At 43.1% G+C, this 16,515-nt stretch overlaps 2 protein-coding genes across 4 annotated transcripts; one reads left to right on the plus strand and one right to left on the minus strand.

The window, feature by feature from the left end:
• Positions 1-602: 602 nt before the first annotated feature.
• samd1a (sterile alpha motif domain containing 1a) lies at positions 603-8,992 on the plus strand. 3 transcript variants are annotated; one of them, XM_054607996.1, is made up of 7 exons: positions 603-1,215; positions 3,909-4,293; positions 4,655-4,797; positions 4,923-4,986; positions 6,642-6,720; positions 7,019-7,133; positions 7,653-8,992. In XM_054607996.1, the coding sequence occupies exons 1-7, from the start codon at positions 853-855 to the stop codon at positions 7,797-7,799; spliced, it is 1,296 nt and encodes a 431-aa protein (XP_054463971.1). In that variant the 5' UTR covers positions 603-852; the 3' UTR covers positions 7,800-8,992. The 3 variants fall into 3 exon arrangements, with proteins under 3 accessions (XP_054463971.1, XP_054463972.1, XP_054463970.1); XM_054607997.1 differs by having other exon boundaries at positions 4,658-4,797; positions 4,923-4,983; positions 6,639-6,720; XM_054607995.1 differs by having other exon boundaries at positions 604-1,215; positions 4,923-4,983; positions 6,639-6,720.
• A 1,218-nt stretch (positions 8,993-10,210) lies between these two features.
• Positions 10,211-14,679, minus strand: tecra (trans-2,3-enoyl-CoA reductase a). The gene is made up of 11 exons (XM_054608011.1): positions 14,512-14,679; positions 13,691-13,742; positions 13,535-13,579; positions 13,310-13,413; positions 11,808-11,923; positions 11,496-11,601; positions 11,273-11,345; positions 11,141-11,184; positions 10,972-11,029; positions 10,775-10,863; positions 10,211-10,384 (listed from the first exon to the last, which is right to left on the minus strand). The coding sequence occupies exons 1-11, from the start codon at positions 14,677-14,679 to the stop codon at positions 10,211-10,213; spliced, it is 1,029 nt and encodes a 342-aa protein (XP_054463986.1).
• Positions 14,680-16,515: the final 1,836 nt, after the last annotated feature.

Genomic DNA, 16,515 nt, shown 5'->3' on the forward strand with positions numbered 1-16,515 from the left:
TGTTGAAAGTGTTAAGGTATCAGTATACCACACACACATCTATATATTCATATATATACATATATTATTATAAATTAAATTTAGGAAATCAAATTGTTGACAGCATGAGAAAACAAATTTTCTCATGCTGTCAAATTTTCATACAGAGTAGCTGTAGTATGTCCATGAAGCCTAATAAATTAAATAAAATTGATTTGGGGGGGGGGACATCAGGTTCCAATCTAGTGTTTTGGATTAGCTTTCTTGTTAATTGGTAGTGATGAGTCTAATTTCAATAACAAGTTTAAATCAATATCTTTTTAATGAATTAAATAAAGTTTTATGTTTTATTTTACGTCCTGATGTATTAAAGTGTTGGCTTTTATGAACACACGTTTCATTGTCTGCTTAATTATTTCCTAGTTAAATCTCTCACAGGGCCCATTGAGCCCCACATTTCCCCGCTGAGCCACTGGGCTGGTGAATAAGCAAAGTGAAACATATACACCACATGTGAACCAGCGTCAGTTGCTACATCAAAAGCTGTAACACACTTTCTAACTCTTGAAATAAATGGCCACCTTTTGCCCCCATTACGGTGCACATGGGCCCGGGTGCGCACGCAGGTTCCCGTTCAGGACTGCAGATTCCACCTTAAAACCTCCTCTCGAGTTAAACTTTTCGCCGCAACTCCGTCGGTCCACCTTAAGCGCACACGCAAACGCAGGAGGCGTACAGCGAGGTTTCCGCTTCTCGGTTGGACTCGGACCGCGGCTCATGAAAAACACGGTGTACAAGGTTGACGCACCAAGGTAAGAAAAAAAAAAAAAAAAAAACCTAGTAAGAAAAGCGAACCAGCCGAGCGAGAGAAAGATGTCTGAATCCAAGTACCGCGAGTGGATCCTGGACACTATCGACTCGCTGCGGTCGCGAAAAGCTCGGCCGGACTTGGAGAGGATTTGCCGAATGGTCCGGAGACGACACGGGTCCGAGCCCGACCGAACCTGCGCGGAACTGGAGAAACTGATCCAGGAGCAGACGGTGCTGAAAGTTAACTACAAGGGCTCCATTTCGTACCGAAACGCCGCCAAGGTTCAGCGGAGAAGCAGAAAAAAAGACGATGTAACGTTAACGACGGCTGCGAGGAGGAGCGCGGTGGAAGAAGCCAGTCATTCTGACCTGAGCAACGGGGACAGCGCGTTTGGTCCCGTGGACCAGGACGAGGAGGACCTGGAGGTATGTGTTGATGCGAGGAGGCACGTTGAGCGAGCCCGCTCTCATCTCATTGTCAAATCACATCTTTTATCACACGCACAGGTGGAGGTAAAAAAAGAAAAGGTATGGACGTTGTGTTGTTTGAGCACAACACGTATGTTTCTGCCGCTGCACGGGGGAGTGGGGGGGGGGAGTGATTTGCAAGTGCACCCTAAACTGCCGCAGACGGGGAGCGGCGGGTGGACCTCGCTCGAGCGCTGCCGAGGTGGAGGCGAGAGAAAGAACAGAAGGTGCGCGTGTAGTCAGAGTGCGGCGTATTTTACACCGCGTGGTTTTTTTTTAAAAGCACTTCAACTACATATATACGAGACAGGGGGGAAAGTTGCAACGTCCTGCCCGTCCGCAACAACCCGAGCCACCATTGTCGGCAGCAGAAAGCGCTTTTCGAGCCCCAAAGTCGGCGTTGAGCGGAGGGGAGGAGGTCTAAGGGAAGCTGGAAGAAACCAGCGGTGGGGGCCCGGAAGTGGAGTCATTTGCGCTTTCAGAATAAGAGCGTCACATTACGCTTTTTCGCTTGAGGGTTTTATTTTGGAAACCCGAGCTGGGACTTGATGTTTACTTTCTCGCTGGCTTTGTACATGTGGGAGTGGGGTGAAAAAGAAAAAGAAAAAAAAAAAAAGTCTCAAACACCGCGGATGTAGTTGCCTGATGGGGGGACGCTGGGACATTATGGGGTTGTTGACGTAAAACCATCACAGTAAAAAAAAAAAAAAACACGTCCCCGGATCGTGTCCTGACACACACCATGTCTGCCCATGACGACATGTCACCCCCTCCGTCTGCACTTTAAGATATGCCCATCACTACGTTGTGCCCCGTGAAAACAGCCACACATTAAAGTGCTATCGGAGCCAAAGTGTGCGCAATAAAGACATATTCAGTCAAATTGTGCAAACTGCGTCTGTTCTTGGAGCCGTGGACGGTTTCCGACGCAGTGCATAAAGTCGAGCCCCTGCGTCCATTGTCGGACACGCAGCAGAGCCCGGTCACGTCCAACGCTCAGTGTCGCTCCGTGTCGGCTGTTGTTATGGCCCCTCGTCCCGTAACGGCGAAATTGCATCACTTCTCCGGGCCTGGCAACTATTTGTTGAGCGTATTTTAGGACTGAGCCACATCACTGCAAAGTAATGAAATATGCACGAGCCGGTCGCAATGTGAGATGTGAACTCAAAACTGTCCGTCCGGCGCGAGCGGCTGGATGTGACCGTCCGATGTGGGTTAAGCCCAGATCACAGTGACTTTGTTCTCTGAAAAGCGCGTGTGTGGCGACAAAAAAAAACAAAAAAACCCAGATACGTGTGTTTAGTTTGAAACATGCTGCTTATGTGTGTGTGTGTGTGGGGGGGGGTGTCGTTATCCAGATTTGACTTGGACACGGGGGTGTTATATGTAGACAGTGACGTGTCCGATAACGGACTCATTTGCGTTACTCTTTCTGTTTCGGAGGCTTCCACTGTGAATTGTTGACCCGGTGCAAAGTCAAAGTCCGCCGGGAGACGAGGCGGCTGCTGCCCGCTGCGGCCGGTCCGCCCGTCGAGTTAAAGCTCGTGTTTCCTCTGAGTCTCTGCTCCGTGTCTTTCACCGTGACTCGGCCACGGGGGAAGCGCTCCGTTAAAGACCGCGGACACAATGGCGAGGTCTTTTTTTTTTTTTTTTTTTTTATTATTTTTTTTTTTTTACCGCGGCTCGTAACTCCATGCGCACTTTGGAGGAAATTTGAGGAAAACCTAAAAAAAAAACGCCTCCCATCGGCCCTTTCTGTACTCTCTCTCTCTCTCTCTCTCTCCTCCCCCCCGTGCGTTACAATGATCAATCCAGCAGGCCTGTAAAGAGCGGGACGGGGCGAGCACGTCGGCTGCTTCATGAGAGCCGAGATGGGGGGGGGGGGGGGGGAATAAAATAAAAATAAATCGTGCAGGAATTGGGATTCCTCTGGGGTGGGGTGGGGGGAATGTTGTTTTTGTGACCGTGTGTCGGGGAAACTTGTGTGAAATGCACTGCGATGGTTGAATGCCGTACAAGCGTCTCTCTCCTCAGGAGCGGGGCGGGCTCTGGTGCGCTCTTGTGCTCGACTGCTGGGTCTGAGACACGCAGTCGCACACAAGGTAAAAAAAAAAAAAAAAAAATCCAAAAATTTTTTTTTTTCTCGCACTCGGGGGCGCCGTCGATACAAAACGGCAACTACTTGTATGCGATCACGCAACATCACCACGCAAATGTGTTTGTGCTTGCGTGGAGACACGGTGGTGGTTTTTGAAGCGACCTGTATGCGGAGTGAACGCTGCGCCGTGGAAAAAGGGACAAAGCATTCAAAGGCAATAATTTAGCACCACAGCGGTCACATTGCGACATCTGTATGAGCGTGTTTTCATGTGACACGCTCAGCCCACATCAGTCATGAAAACAACACCCCCCCTCTCAACATCTTAGCTTTACCAGAGATTTAAGTTGTTGTCTCGTGATGAACTTCATTTGAATGTACCTAATCCTTCCCCTCAAGATTAGTGTCCCCACTGATCCAAGCAAATATTATGAAATGCTTGATATGTTTATTCTGCAACCACTTTAGATTTTCTGAATATTGTATAATTCATTGTGGATTACAAGCTGTAGAAAACAATTTTCTTTGTTGCACCTATGCTTGGGTTTGGCAGGCTGACACCTCTCTGGTGATGGACACGGACAGTAATGCAGATGAGGAAGGGGCTGAGGAGAGCCGGGATGGGCAGGACGGACCCTCTCCCGGCGGCACGGATGAAGATGCCGCCGTGCACTGCGCCTCTGTGCGAGCCGTCTCTGCCCCCTGCTCCCCCTCTGGCACCCGGCCCGGCCCCAGCCCCAGCCCTGGCCCCAGCCCTGGCCCCAGCCCCGGCTCCGGCCCCGGCTCCGGTCCAGACTGTGCCTCTCCCCAGAAGGTTGATGAGAGGCCCAGCTCCTTGCCCTCCTCCAGCCCCCGAGCCCTCGCACACAATGACTGGCCCTATCATTCTGCTGTCTGCCCAGCCGAGCGCCAGCAACCAGGAATGCAGAGAGACAAAGGTATTCACTAGACACAGTCTAATATGCACGCCAAGCGTTATGGAGTACTCAAATATTGTTGCATGTGCAAGATTTATGCTTAGAATTGGATATCAAATCAGGATAGAAGCTGGATGGGTGAATGCCTAAAAAATTAAACATTTGCATGGCTTAGCAATGTCTTCCTGCAGTTCGAAGTGCAGTCATCCATCGGCTTATTTTTACAGGTTATTCAGGTTTAATTAACAGTTAAAATAACAAACATTAAATCATTTTCAGCTGCAGTATTTTTTGACAAGCATTAGATATAGCCAAGAATAAAGTCAGGTGTGACAGTATGGATTAAATCAGCATGTAATGTAAATTGTTCACTCTCTTTTAGCAGCAGCCACAAAGCCAGCAATCCACTCTGCAACCATCAGCCCCTGCACTTTAAAGAACCACGTGAAGAAAGAAGATGGAGGCAAGGTGGTGGATAGTGGCCTTTTGTCTGACCAGTTGGTACCAGACTACGCTGCAGGGATGGTAATTGGCCTGTAATGCTTTTGTGACAAACACCACCTGTATGTCTCCTGCCTCTTTGATCTTCTCTGCTTCACACCCGACATTTTCGCGTTTCATTTTTGTGTTCTGTTTTGTTTGGGCAACAGGATGAGAGCAAGAATGGTTGTGATGGAAGACCACAGGGACTGTCTCTGCCGTCTGACAACTGTGAGTAACAGCGTCTTTTTTTTTTGCTTTTAAAGCTGCTGTGTATCTTTCATCTGTTTTGCAGATAACAAATTCCTCACTAGTCCACTCTCATTTTGGGAAAGGGTTTTCTGAGAAAGCACACAAATGTTAAAGGAGTTAGGTAATGACTGCTTGTGTTTCAAATACCGTTCTGTTTACCATTTTTGCCTTTTTCACTTGTGTTTGCCTTGAGGCTATTTAAATACCTCACAAGCTTGTCCCACCACCCGTCTATCCAGGTGGTGCTCACTTTGACTGTTAAAAGCTTTTGCTCAAAACATGCTGTCCTTCTGAAATATGGACCAGGTCATTATGTAGTAAGCATACAGCTGCAGGGGGTTTCTAAAGCTGTCATACAAATGTGTTCAAAAAGCTGTTTGGTAAATAACTTGTGGATTTAGATGGCTCTCAATAATTCAGAAAATATTAATATTTTATGTTATATATATATATATATATATATATATATATATATATATATATATATATGTGTTTGTAAGCCAGGCAATGTAAACCATTATTGTTATATGGACTTGATAAAAAGTAACGAGGGATAAAGTTCCAAACCACCACCACCTTAGAGACACATGGGTTGATTCCCAATAGAGTCTCCTCTAGTTTGCTTGTGAATGCCAACGAACACCATGGGTTGTGTTTGCCCACAGACTTTGATTATTTGCCTTTCTTGCTTTTAATACAAAATAAGTTGTTATAGATTTTCCCTCTTTAAGAGACCTCCAAAAAACACAACTAACATTGGCATAACATAAATGAACAACATTTAAACGTGTTTCAACACTGCATAAGTGCCAAAGTATTCTTTACCTGGAGATGGTTTGGCTAGAAGGAGCAGAACTCACCTAAAAATGAGGGCTTTGTCTTTGTCATGACTTGCATGAACACAGTCCAGTACCAGCATCTTGTGACAGTGGGCTGGTACTGCATAGTGAGGGTGCTGTATCAACACCCCATTCACTGTACTCTCACTGTACTGAACCGTGAACAAACTCTAATGGGAAACATACCGTACCGTGGCAGTAGAGGCCTCAGTGAGGCATACTAGTACCACGAAAAAGCATCACCTCCATTTAATCACAACTCTGCTGCTGTTTGTTCAACATCACACCACTGAATGTCAAGTATACGAAGCTGCACATTTAAAATTCCAGAAAAATTATTAGTTTGTAACTACATTTGTACGGAATTTCTTTTTGCACATTGTTGCAGAATTGGAAAAAAGTGAACGCTTCTCTTTGCTCCCACAGTGAGTCATATGAACTGATCCCCGTCTTAATTTCCCATTGCGGTTCATTGCCTGTTTCACAGTTCATATGGCAAGAACTTCGACACATGATGGCTTTTGATGCGAAATGAACAAGTGACAGGTTATTTAGACTCCAATAAAATGTTTTTGGGAACTTTCTAGGACAAGGCAGCATACTGAAATGTTGTCAAATTGTCACCAATAGAAACCAGTGAAATCACCTCTGCATTGTGTTTTAGTGATCGTTATAGCAGACACCATTCAGTCAGGGTTTCTATCAGAGCATGTCATTTGATCTATTAAACCAGTGTTTCATTAGGTCAACATTTGTAGAACATTTGTAATAATTTTGCTCCCATTTTGTTCACAGGCACATTAAAGAACAACATAGATATATCTTCCTTCACAGCAGACGAAGAGAGTCTTCTGAACGGTGATAAAGGGGATGAAGTGTGAGTATCCTGTTATTAAAAAAAGTCATTACATGCTCTATAGAAATACATTTAAGCCTATTCCTAAAATCATGTCCCCTGCCTTTCTACAATAGTTACACTGTTGACTTTTTATTTCTCAGTTATTGTTTCAAAACAATTGTTTAAATATTTCTGAGGCACAAAAGGTCCACACAAAGGTCTACTAAAGGCTTGAAAAACAACAACAACAACAACAACAAAGTGAAACAAAACCTGCTGAAGAAAAGTCCCTCTGTGGTCATGTCGCTCACTCCTTGTCTATCTGATCTTCCTCCAGCTCTGTGAAGAAAGAGAAGATGAACCAGAACTTAATGCAGTGGACGGTGGCAGATGTGGCCAGTTACTTCTCAGCTGCAGGCTTTCCAGAGCAGGCTGTGGCGTTCAGATCCCAGGTCAGTGCACTGCCTCAAAACTGCCACAGAGGGCACTATATGTACACTGAAAACCAAACTCATATAACAACCACTGCATTTTAGAGGCAGTTAATATTAACAGGGTTTTGTACGGACATGAAAAGTCATGGATTTTGAAAATAACATTTTCCAGGTCAGGAGAGGTTTTGGACCCAATATTTCATGTTCAGGCAGATCAGTTATGTCACCTAACTTTACGCTGTTTTCTGGGTGGCGTAAACTCAGAGTCCGACCTGAGCTAAAGCTTGTACTTTATGACGACATGTAAATTTGCACAATGCCAGGATGTGCAGATGTCTTCATTTGGACACATAACTTATAAGGCATGACCTGAGAAAGTATGTAAGGATAAAAAGTGTTTTTGTTTTTAACCTGATTTTATGTTTTTTTTTTCCACAAAGAGTGTCCTGTTGGCCAATTTCAAATTACATCCATTAGTTACATCAAAAGATGTTAAGCCCTATCTATGGGTGACGCTAACTGAGCTCTTCCCAACAGGAAATTGATGGGAAGTCCCTTCTCCTAATGCAGCGCAGCGACGTGTTGACCGGTTTGTCTATCCGACTCGGCCCCGCCCTCAAAATCTATGAGCGCCATGTAAAGGTGCTTCAGAGGACCCACTTTCTGGAATACGAAGACCTCTGAAGTGGTGATTCACATGACAGACAGACAATGCTGCATTGACCCAAAACATGCATGCAGTGACCTCTCCCATCTAGATCCTGCCCGCCACCTTCATATACAGAGTATGTAGAGGGTGAGTGGGGAGTGGAGGAAAGCTGCGGTGGAATTAACTTTCACTGTGAGAAAGACCAGAAACTGAAAAAACAGTCATCCTACCTCTCATCATGGTCTTTGGTTTTCAAATGGTATTCATTTCATCCATGTGCCGTTCGATTGAATTGTCAGGGCGACAGACTGGTACGTTCAGAGAATGTTCTGAGCGGAGGAGCAATGACCTTTCTAAATTATGGACAATTCAGCCATTGAAGGGGGACCGAGCCTTGCACTAAGTGGACCACCAATGAGCTCATTTACCCACAGAGACCTGCTGCACTGCGTAGTGCCGCGAGCAAAGTGTTGTCACAGTTTTGGGTCCACAAGTAAATGTTGGGGTGGCTGTGGCTCTAAAATGTCCTCCTGCATCTTCGCTCGCTAAATTACGGTACCTTCTGTTAGTCCAGAACCTCTTTGTTAATCACACAGATAAACATAAAGCCCATCTGTTGTGAGTTTTCCTTCTATTCCGTTTAATTAAATGTCATCAAAGTGCTGAGGAAGTCAGACATTCTACATATCTGCATCACAAGTCTGACTCCTGAGTTATCATGCCACCAATAGCTGCTGATGTTTCATTAAGTCTTCAGTGTCTCTGTAACACAGACCACTGATATGATATACTACTACCTGCTGGTAAGGCAATATGTTTTTGTTTTTTCCTGTAATGTTATTTAGGTCTGACTGTGGTCCAACTTAATACAGTTGCATTTTGGGGAACAATTTCAGATGGATGTGACCAGGAAAATGTGCAGCCTAATGGAATTTGCTTTCATACATAAGCAAAATAAAGTAATACACTTTGGGAAACGTTATTGTAATACTGAATATGTTGTTTTAAATCGAATACAGCTGCTCAGTGTCTGTTTACACAGCAGATATCTTGATCAAATGCAATATTTAATGTTATCGTCCATTTATAATTTGTCCTGTGTCTCTTTTTAATGTAAGCCAGCCTCTTGAATTGTAACATTCCATTTGATGTAGTCTACATCTCCAATGTATTTCCCGTTTTATCTGTAACATTGACACTTCTTCCAAAGTCACAAATAAAGCTCATGTCTCTCTGTTCAGTTACTTATTTTCTCTTTATTTAACTCGTCATATCAATAACTTGACTAAAAACTATTGTTTCAGTAGGTCAGAGTTGCCTTGTGAGGGTGTGAGGGCCCCTCTTCAGTCTTAATCAAATATTGTAAACAAACTTTTAATTTCAGGTAAAAGTCCAGAATGCTATGTATACAAAAATTGTATCAGGACATTTTGTTAAATGCAATTCAAGTTCCTCATTTGATTTGAAGGTTCAGTCGATGCAGCGTTCTGTGAAATGCACATTCAGTGAAAATGGAATAGCAAAGAATAAAAAATTTAGCTCACAGTCTATGTTTGTATCTGCACAACTCTTTAAATTAGTACACAAATAAAATCAAAGGTCAGGCACGACACTGACAATGCACAGAAACTTACAAAACATGTGAAAGTATGCTGATGTTTTGATTATTGACACTTGTTATTTTCGCCTCTTCACTCCTTTTGAACAATAATAATCTTGTGTTATTAGAGGTATATTTTTCAAGGGGGTGCATGTTTATGCTGTCAGCAGTGTCTAATACTTATGTGTTTTTCCTATACTAGAAATACACTTTTGATCCATGTACAGACAAAAAAGAAAAGATTTTTTCCTCACCCTTGGTAGGAATCGGCAGACAACTTTTAATCCAGATAGCCCTAGCACAACAGTAGTGTAAATGTCACTTGGATCAGTAGAGCACTGCATGAGGCCACAAAGTTGTCAGCTCCAGGCTGCACACTAGTTTGACGATGCAGATGAGCCTCTTGGTTGCACAGCTCTGTGGGAAATCACGGCTCAAGTTGCCAAAAGCTACGAAAGTAATGTGATTTTTTTTTTTTGCAACGTGAACGGCACTCTAAATGAAACAGTAAAGCAAAATACATTGTTGCATATATTTTCAAAAAGTAGCAAAATATTTTTTTCATCCTCTAGCTTTTCAAGATCACCTACAACATTAAATTAAGACTTTGCTGCATTTAACTTTGATCGCTTTGTCCGCCTCTCAACAGTCCTGCATCCATCAGTCCAGCAATCCTTTGTTATGGAGTTTCATGTAACAAAATGAAACATGGAGTCCATACGACAAATCCATGCCGTTGACCTCAGCGCACACTTTTTTTGATATCCAGTGTGGAAAGGCCCTTAAAAAGACCTGATCACTGAGGGGATGGATGTGGGTATCAAACGTTGTTTTCTCTGCCAGGCTCTACAGGATGAAGGGGAGAATGGAGGAGCGCAGGGTCGGATAATCTCTGAACTCCTTTAAGTAGCCGCCGTGTTTGCCTTTGGCCCACACAGTCATCTGGATGAAGGCCACAAGAGTGAAGAAAGCCACAGGCACACACTGTGTCATCACTGTGAAGCCGATCCAGGAGCCAACCTGTGAGCGTGACGTTTGCATACACACACACACAAAAACAAACTTTTGATACATGTGTAGAACGTAACCAGTAGATGGCAGCAAAAGTGCTTCTGATGTTGCAACAATGTAATATAAGTACTGTTTACTGCTACTGTGTTGCACAGACATGCAAAGCACATTGCCTACAATCTTTCAGTGTTCAATTGTGGAATGTTACTTGCTACAAAACAATAACCAATCTGACACAAAAAGACACCAAAAACCTTGAAAGACTTTTATGTTATTATAAATAATATATATTATTTTTCCTATTCACAAGGAGTAGAAAATTGAGAAAACAAATCATAATTTTACATTAAAAGAGTATTTTCTTTTCCTATTTCCAGAAAGAGTGCCGTATCTGCTCACCTCATATGTGTAGTTCGGACAGGACACCAGCCAAAACATCCATGTGAAGGGATTTTTTGTTGGGTAAGGAATCTTCTTGACCTTTGACCCTAAGATGATCGGTAAAAAACAATTAAAACACTGTATTGCCGCTTACTTTTGGCTGCTTTTAAAAAATGTGAATGCTTACACTATATGCCTTGTTGGAAAATGCTCACCTGGTGGTTTGAGGTTACGAAGTGCAACGTGGATGGAAAAATTCCCAATTTGACAAAACTATGGGAATAAAGACATCCAAAGATAACTGTCTATATAACAGTAGATTGTTCAGTTTAATGTCTGGAAGATTCCTTCACTGTGCCAAAAATTTATAAACAGATCTCTTACCAAGAAAATGTAAAGTCCTGTATTCACCTGCTGCTCCCCGTAAACTGTTGATGTGTCACAGAAATGTAAATTAAGATGAATGTCAACTACAACTGATGAGTTGAAGTGAGAATTGCAGTAGTCTCCACTTACAGGGCGTGGTATAGAGAGGGTGGTTAATGTAGTACGCCATCCAAGCTGCAGTGCACCAGTAATAGCCACAGTTCTGAAATAGAGGGAGAGACTATAATAAGTCACACTGTCAAGATAAGGCTCCACACACATTTGGTTCAGATTTCTGAGAATGAGAACACAGCACAAAATAATAATATACCCTATATCACATTCAAAGGTCAAAATTATGCAGCTCACTCACCTTAAATATGTTTTTGAGAGGCATGGTCCCATGGGAGATACGGTGGACACACAGTGTCTCCAGGATCCTCTTGATGTAGTGAAAGGAGTGACATATGCAGGCCAAGCTGCAACAGAACACACACACACACAAACGTAATTGCATATTTAACTGTGATTAATGGGGTGCCTCGCTGTAGTCCATTACACTTGGCCCTGACTCAGTGTCACCATAGCAATATGCTTCACTAGTGTTTGTAATGTTGGGGGGCATCTGTGCAAAGCCTGGACATCGCAACAGATCCCCGAAAAACACAAGAAAGCTGACACTCACTGAACGACCCAGTGCTTGCTGCTGGTGAAGTCATATTTCGGAGAGTAGATGAAGGGAAGGTGGAAGTAGAACATTAGGTATATGATCAGTGGGCCAACACACTCTGTCAGGAACACCTGAATTAAGCATAGGAAAGACAGAGATGCTTTAATTTTTGTCCTTCCTGGTTTGCAACCAGATGCATGAGAAGAAGTGCAAAAATATGCAAAAAGGCAGAACAGCAAAGAAGGCATGGATGAATATATTACCAGCATTAAACATCAACATCTCTAATGATCAACTTGTCTACTAGAAAATACACAAACCAGTGGAAAGAGAATATTTTCTCACTGTTAGATAAGCACCTTGTCAGTCTTTGGCACGCTCTGACTTTGGCAGCTGCAACAGACACCAGTATGGCTCTGCCTTCTCTAATAACCCACTTGTCAAATCCATCTTAAAACAAAAAAAGAACAGTCCATCTTGTTCTAAAACCAGTCAGGTGTAACACTAATAGTGTTCAACATGTGCCATTGGAGCAAATGACACACTAAGACAGCTTGTAATACCAGCTTTCCACAAATGATATGATCAAGCATAGCAGCACAGCTGACAGTGAAATTGATCCCTGAATCAGCACCTCCAGCAGAGCCCTGGCTCAGTCAGCAGGCCTGACCAATAGCTACCGGTGATCTCTACTGGGGCACTTCATGCTCCTGCAACCACAGTGGCATCAGTCTGCAGCCTGGCAGGGTGCAGGGGGGTTGTGACAGAGTTGGTAAGGACAGGGAATGTAGAGACTTGGTGGGCAAGGGTGAGTAAAGAGGCCCAGTTAGAGGCGAGTGAGAGGTCAGGGGGATAAACACCTTTGGGAGAAATGCGGCTGTGAGATTATATGTCCTAGGACAGAGGACAGGCAGTGCAGGAGGTGAGAGAAAAACGAACCTCAGGAAATCACCGCTATCTGTCACTGGGGGTTGATATTTATATTCTTGAGTTATTGAGTAGGTGAGACAGTAACTGTTTATATTTAATGTACAAGAATCTTAAAAGGCCATACCAGAGGTTTTGCATGTTTCGGCCTATTAAGTACAAATATACTTTTTAGATCGTTATGCAAAGCAAGCCTCTTACCCTGACAGTCAGTTGATAAAAAAAAAGGCTGCATCCATGAGCCACACACACAAAATCATATCCAGAAGACAAGCATGCAAACTTAGACTTGAAAAGGACCATGGGAATCTTATCATTTCTTGCATTCAAAAGGTTGCTGTTCAGAGGATCAGATCTTGAATGCTGGAGAATCCTTGAAAGTATGATCAAAACATACTCAAAACTGAATTATAACTCCAAATCTTTTAAAGTTGATTTTAATCACCAAAAGAAGGTGGAATGTGGGAATCAGTCTTAAAACAACTTGTGTATTAGGTTAGAAACCAGCTTTAAGTAACATGCATGACTTAAAAAATGCAACATCTCTGCATGGTCTTGGATATTGTGGGTCTGTGCTGGTGTGGACTCACCGTTCCCCATGTGAGCTGAGGTCCTAGATCCCTGAAGTAAAAGCTGGCTGTGGTTCCCACAGGAAGTGTCTGCAGAATTTCTTCATCTCTGAGACACTTTGCCTCTAAATAACATGACAGCCGTGATAAGACCAGACAACATCACATAACTTCGTCACAACACCTGTCAATCAACTGAGTATTATAAATGCAGTATATGTTGTAAAAAAAAAAAAGTAGACGCACTTGGATCCAAACGCAGTGATTGTCTGGCTGGATACCACTTTGGATCTGTCGAAATGGAGAGGAAATTTACTCTTGGCATGCTGGAAAGATTATCAATTCAAAATTAAGAGAGGAATAAATGGAAAATGAAAATGTAGTTGTCTTAAACTTACTTACATGATTTGTGAAATAAAGCTTTGATATCCAAAACAGTGGCCGTTGGCTCCACCTGCAATCAAAATATAGAAATAAACCATACTTTAAATAGGATTATTATCAGCAACAATAGCGTGACCATGATGACATTTACAAGACATGGAGTACTAAAAATACAAAAGTCAAATCTGTATTACTGTCTTTACTGTGAAAGTTTTCATTTATTTTGGAATTTGTCACACTTGCATCTTTCCCATTTTAATTTGCAATGTGATTCCCCGTGTTTTTTGGCACGGCTCTGCACATTTATACAGCTACTACTACTGTGTGTGCCATCTTGCCTGTTGGCCCAGTGCAGCACAGGCCTGTACTGTAGCTGGAACAGAAACGTCCTGTCAGATGAAGAGTGAATTCTCACCTCTTAAGTGCAACTCTGACTCACTAGAAACGTAACTGATAATGGCTGCACTTGACAGGGCCGACTGTGAGGTAGATGATTATCTGTAAAATTACCCGGCTGCTCACAGTGATGACCTTGTAGTTCTTGAGCTAATACAAACATGTTTCCTATGACTTCCCTGCAAAGTGATCAGGGTCGGCTTGTGCTACTTTTAGAACAGGCATGAGATGTTTTAATAACAAAAACTTCAGAAGGAATGCACTGGCAGGTGATAAACTGTACTAATTGATCATAAAATCTATGGTATGCCTTTTGTATTTAGGACTTAATAATGTTTGATCATCATGCACCAGTTACACAAGTATTATCAGTCTACTAAAATCATTATGCTCAATATAAAAGGCGAGTGTAATCAGAAACCCTCCATCGTCCAGACACTCACCTTATCCAGCAGCAGCAGTTTCTCTTTAGTCTTTAAATCCACGATCTCCACCTCAAAGTAAACAATCCTTTTGGCCTTTTTGGGAGGTTTCGGTTTTGGCCTCGATGAAGACTTCTTCTCAGGTTCTGCTCCATTTACACTCTTTGCCTCTAAAGCGAGTACATCCATGATCCTGTTTAATCCCCAATCTCAGTTGCCCGGTGAAACAATCTGTGATATGTCCAATCACACTGGTTGTCCTCTGCTGGTATGGAAACAACTCCCTGCTCCCCCTCAATGCAACTGTCAGTCCAACTCAAGCGTGTCTTCTTTGGTGCCTTTTGGACTCTCTGAATAGCCCACAACCTCGAGAAGAAGTATGTGAGATCATAAACACTTTTCCCCCCAGATGGGGTGTCTCTATGTGACAGAGCGGAGGCAATCGAGCAGGCAAGGGAGTGAGCAGAAGTGGAAGGAGAGCTTGTCCAAGAACATGAAATGAGCCTGCTCCTCACCTGAATAGCAGCCTCTTCATGATCCACAGCCCCCCTTCATGCTACAAAACGCACTGAAGACGAAACCGGAGAGCCCCAAGACATAATCCACAGTGCGCCATTTTCAAAGCTAAATATAAGTCCCTTGATTTGCTCTGCACCAGCTTGGTAACCTTGGGCAGCCACATACAGCCCTCCCTGGTGACAGATGCCAATGTGCTGTCATTAGACCTATAAGACACATCTCCTGTCTGCTCTGCTCCTCGCCCGGCTGCACAGTTACGAGCCCCCATTAAAAAAGCCTGATCCATGGGATGAAAGACAACACGGCCCCCCTCCCCCCAGAACACCTGTGTGGCTGATATTCTTTTCTCTTTTTGACCTCCATGACAGAGACATACCGTTTTATTTTCAAGGCCTTGGTGGTTCAAGGTTTGTGTGCTAAATAAACAGCAGTGTCTCTAAAATACTTCAAGGAGGTTTGTGGTGGGAGGACGGCAAAGAAAATGCAGATTGGGAGAAGATCAAAGATGCCTTTCGTCGCACAGGGTCAACTGATCGTTGCACATGGCCAACTGCATATCTATATTCTGTGGTATATTTATAACCAGCAGGAGCAGTCCAAACCAACAGCAAGCAGCCGTATCACCGTTTGCATTCCAAGATTGTTTTTGAGTCTTCTATGACAAAAATCCCTAAATTTAACCTAATTCATTTTTACACTGATGATCTGAAAGACAGCAGTTTATGGGGGGGACGGACACATCTATGCTGAACTGGACATACTTCTGTTTCAAAGGCGGCATCACTTGACTCTGACGTCAGAGGAATGCTGCGACATGGGACTCCATGGGATCACTTGTCCTCAGAGTGTCACTCATTTTTACTCTCTTGTTACGGCCTTAGTCCTAATGTAGTTGAGGGTTTGACATGACAAGATTAGGTGAATGTAATCTAAGACGTTTTGGATGTATGTCTTTACCATCTTGGGATTTTATCTCTTAATTTGATTTGGGTATACACTTTTAAAGTTGCGTCTGTAGCTGATTGACACAGTTACAGCTCGGCTTGTACAATTAAAACACAGTGTTCCTAGAAAAGATATTACCTCTGTGAAGAAAGATTTTGATTTGAGTGTGTAGTTATGATCAAAAGGAAAATAATTTGATGCCAACTGGCCCACTCTCAAGCACATGTAAACCTCCTGAGTCAGGAAACATGCTGGTTTAATCATTGCAGACCCAACACGTCACTCTGGATTTAACTTATTTCAACTTTATTCCTCTGGTGGGCGCCACAGAACACTTTACAACCAGTGAACAACTATGGGCAGTTTCTTTCCACAAACCAACACACTCATCAACAGTTAATTTAGCCACCTGTGCAATAACTCTATAACACCAAACCACTCCACTGCAGTTACAAATGATTAATATGCACTGACATTGACATGCACATGAAATCCCTCTACTACGCAGATTGTATATTCTTCTTCAACATATTCACAAGAACTACCTCTGTAGATTTATAT

Source organism: Anoplopoma fimbria, chromosome 11 (genome assembly GCF_027596085.1).
Source record: "Anoplopoma fimbria isolate UVic2021 breed Golden Eagle Sablefish chromosome 11, Afim_UVic_2022, whole genome shotgun sequence".
Lineage (NCBI taxonomy): Eukaryota > Metazoa > Chordata > Actinopteri > Perciformes > Anoplopomatidae > Anoplopoma > Anoplopoma fimbria.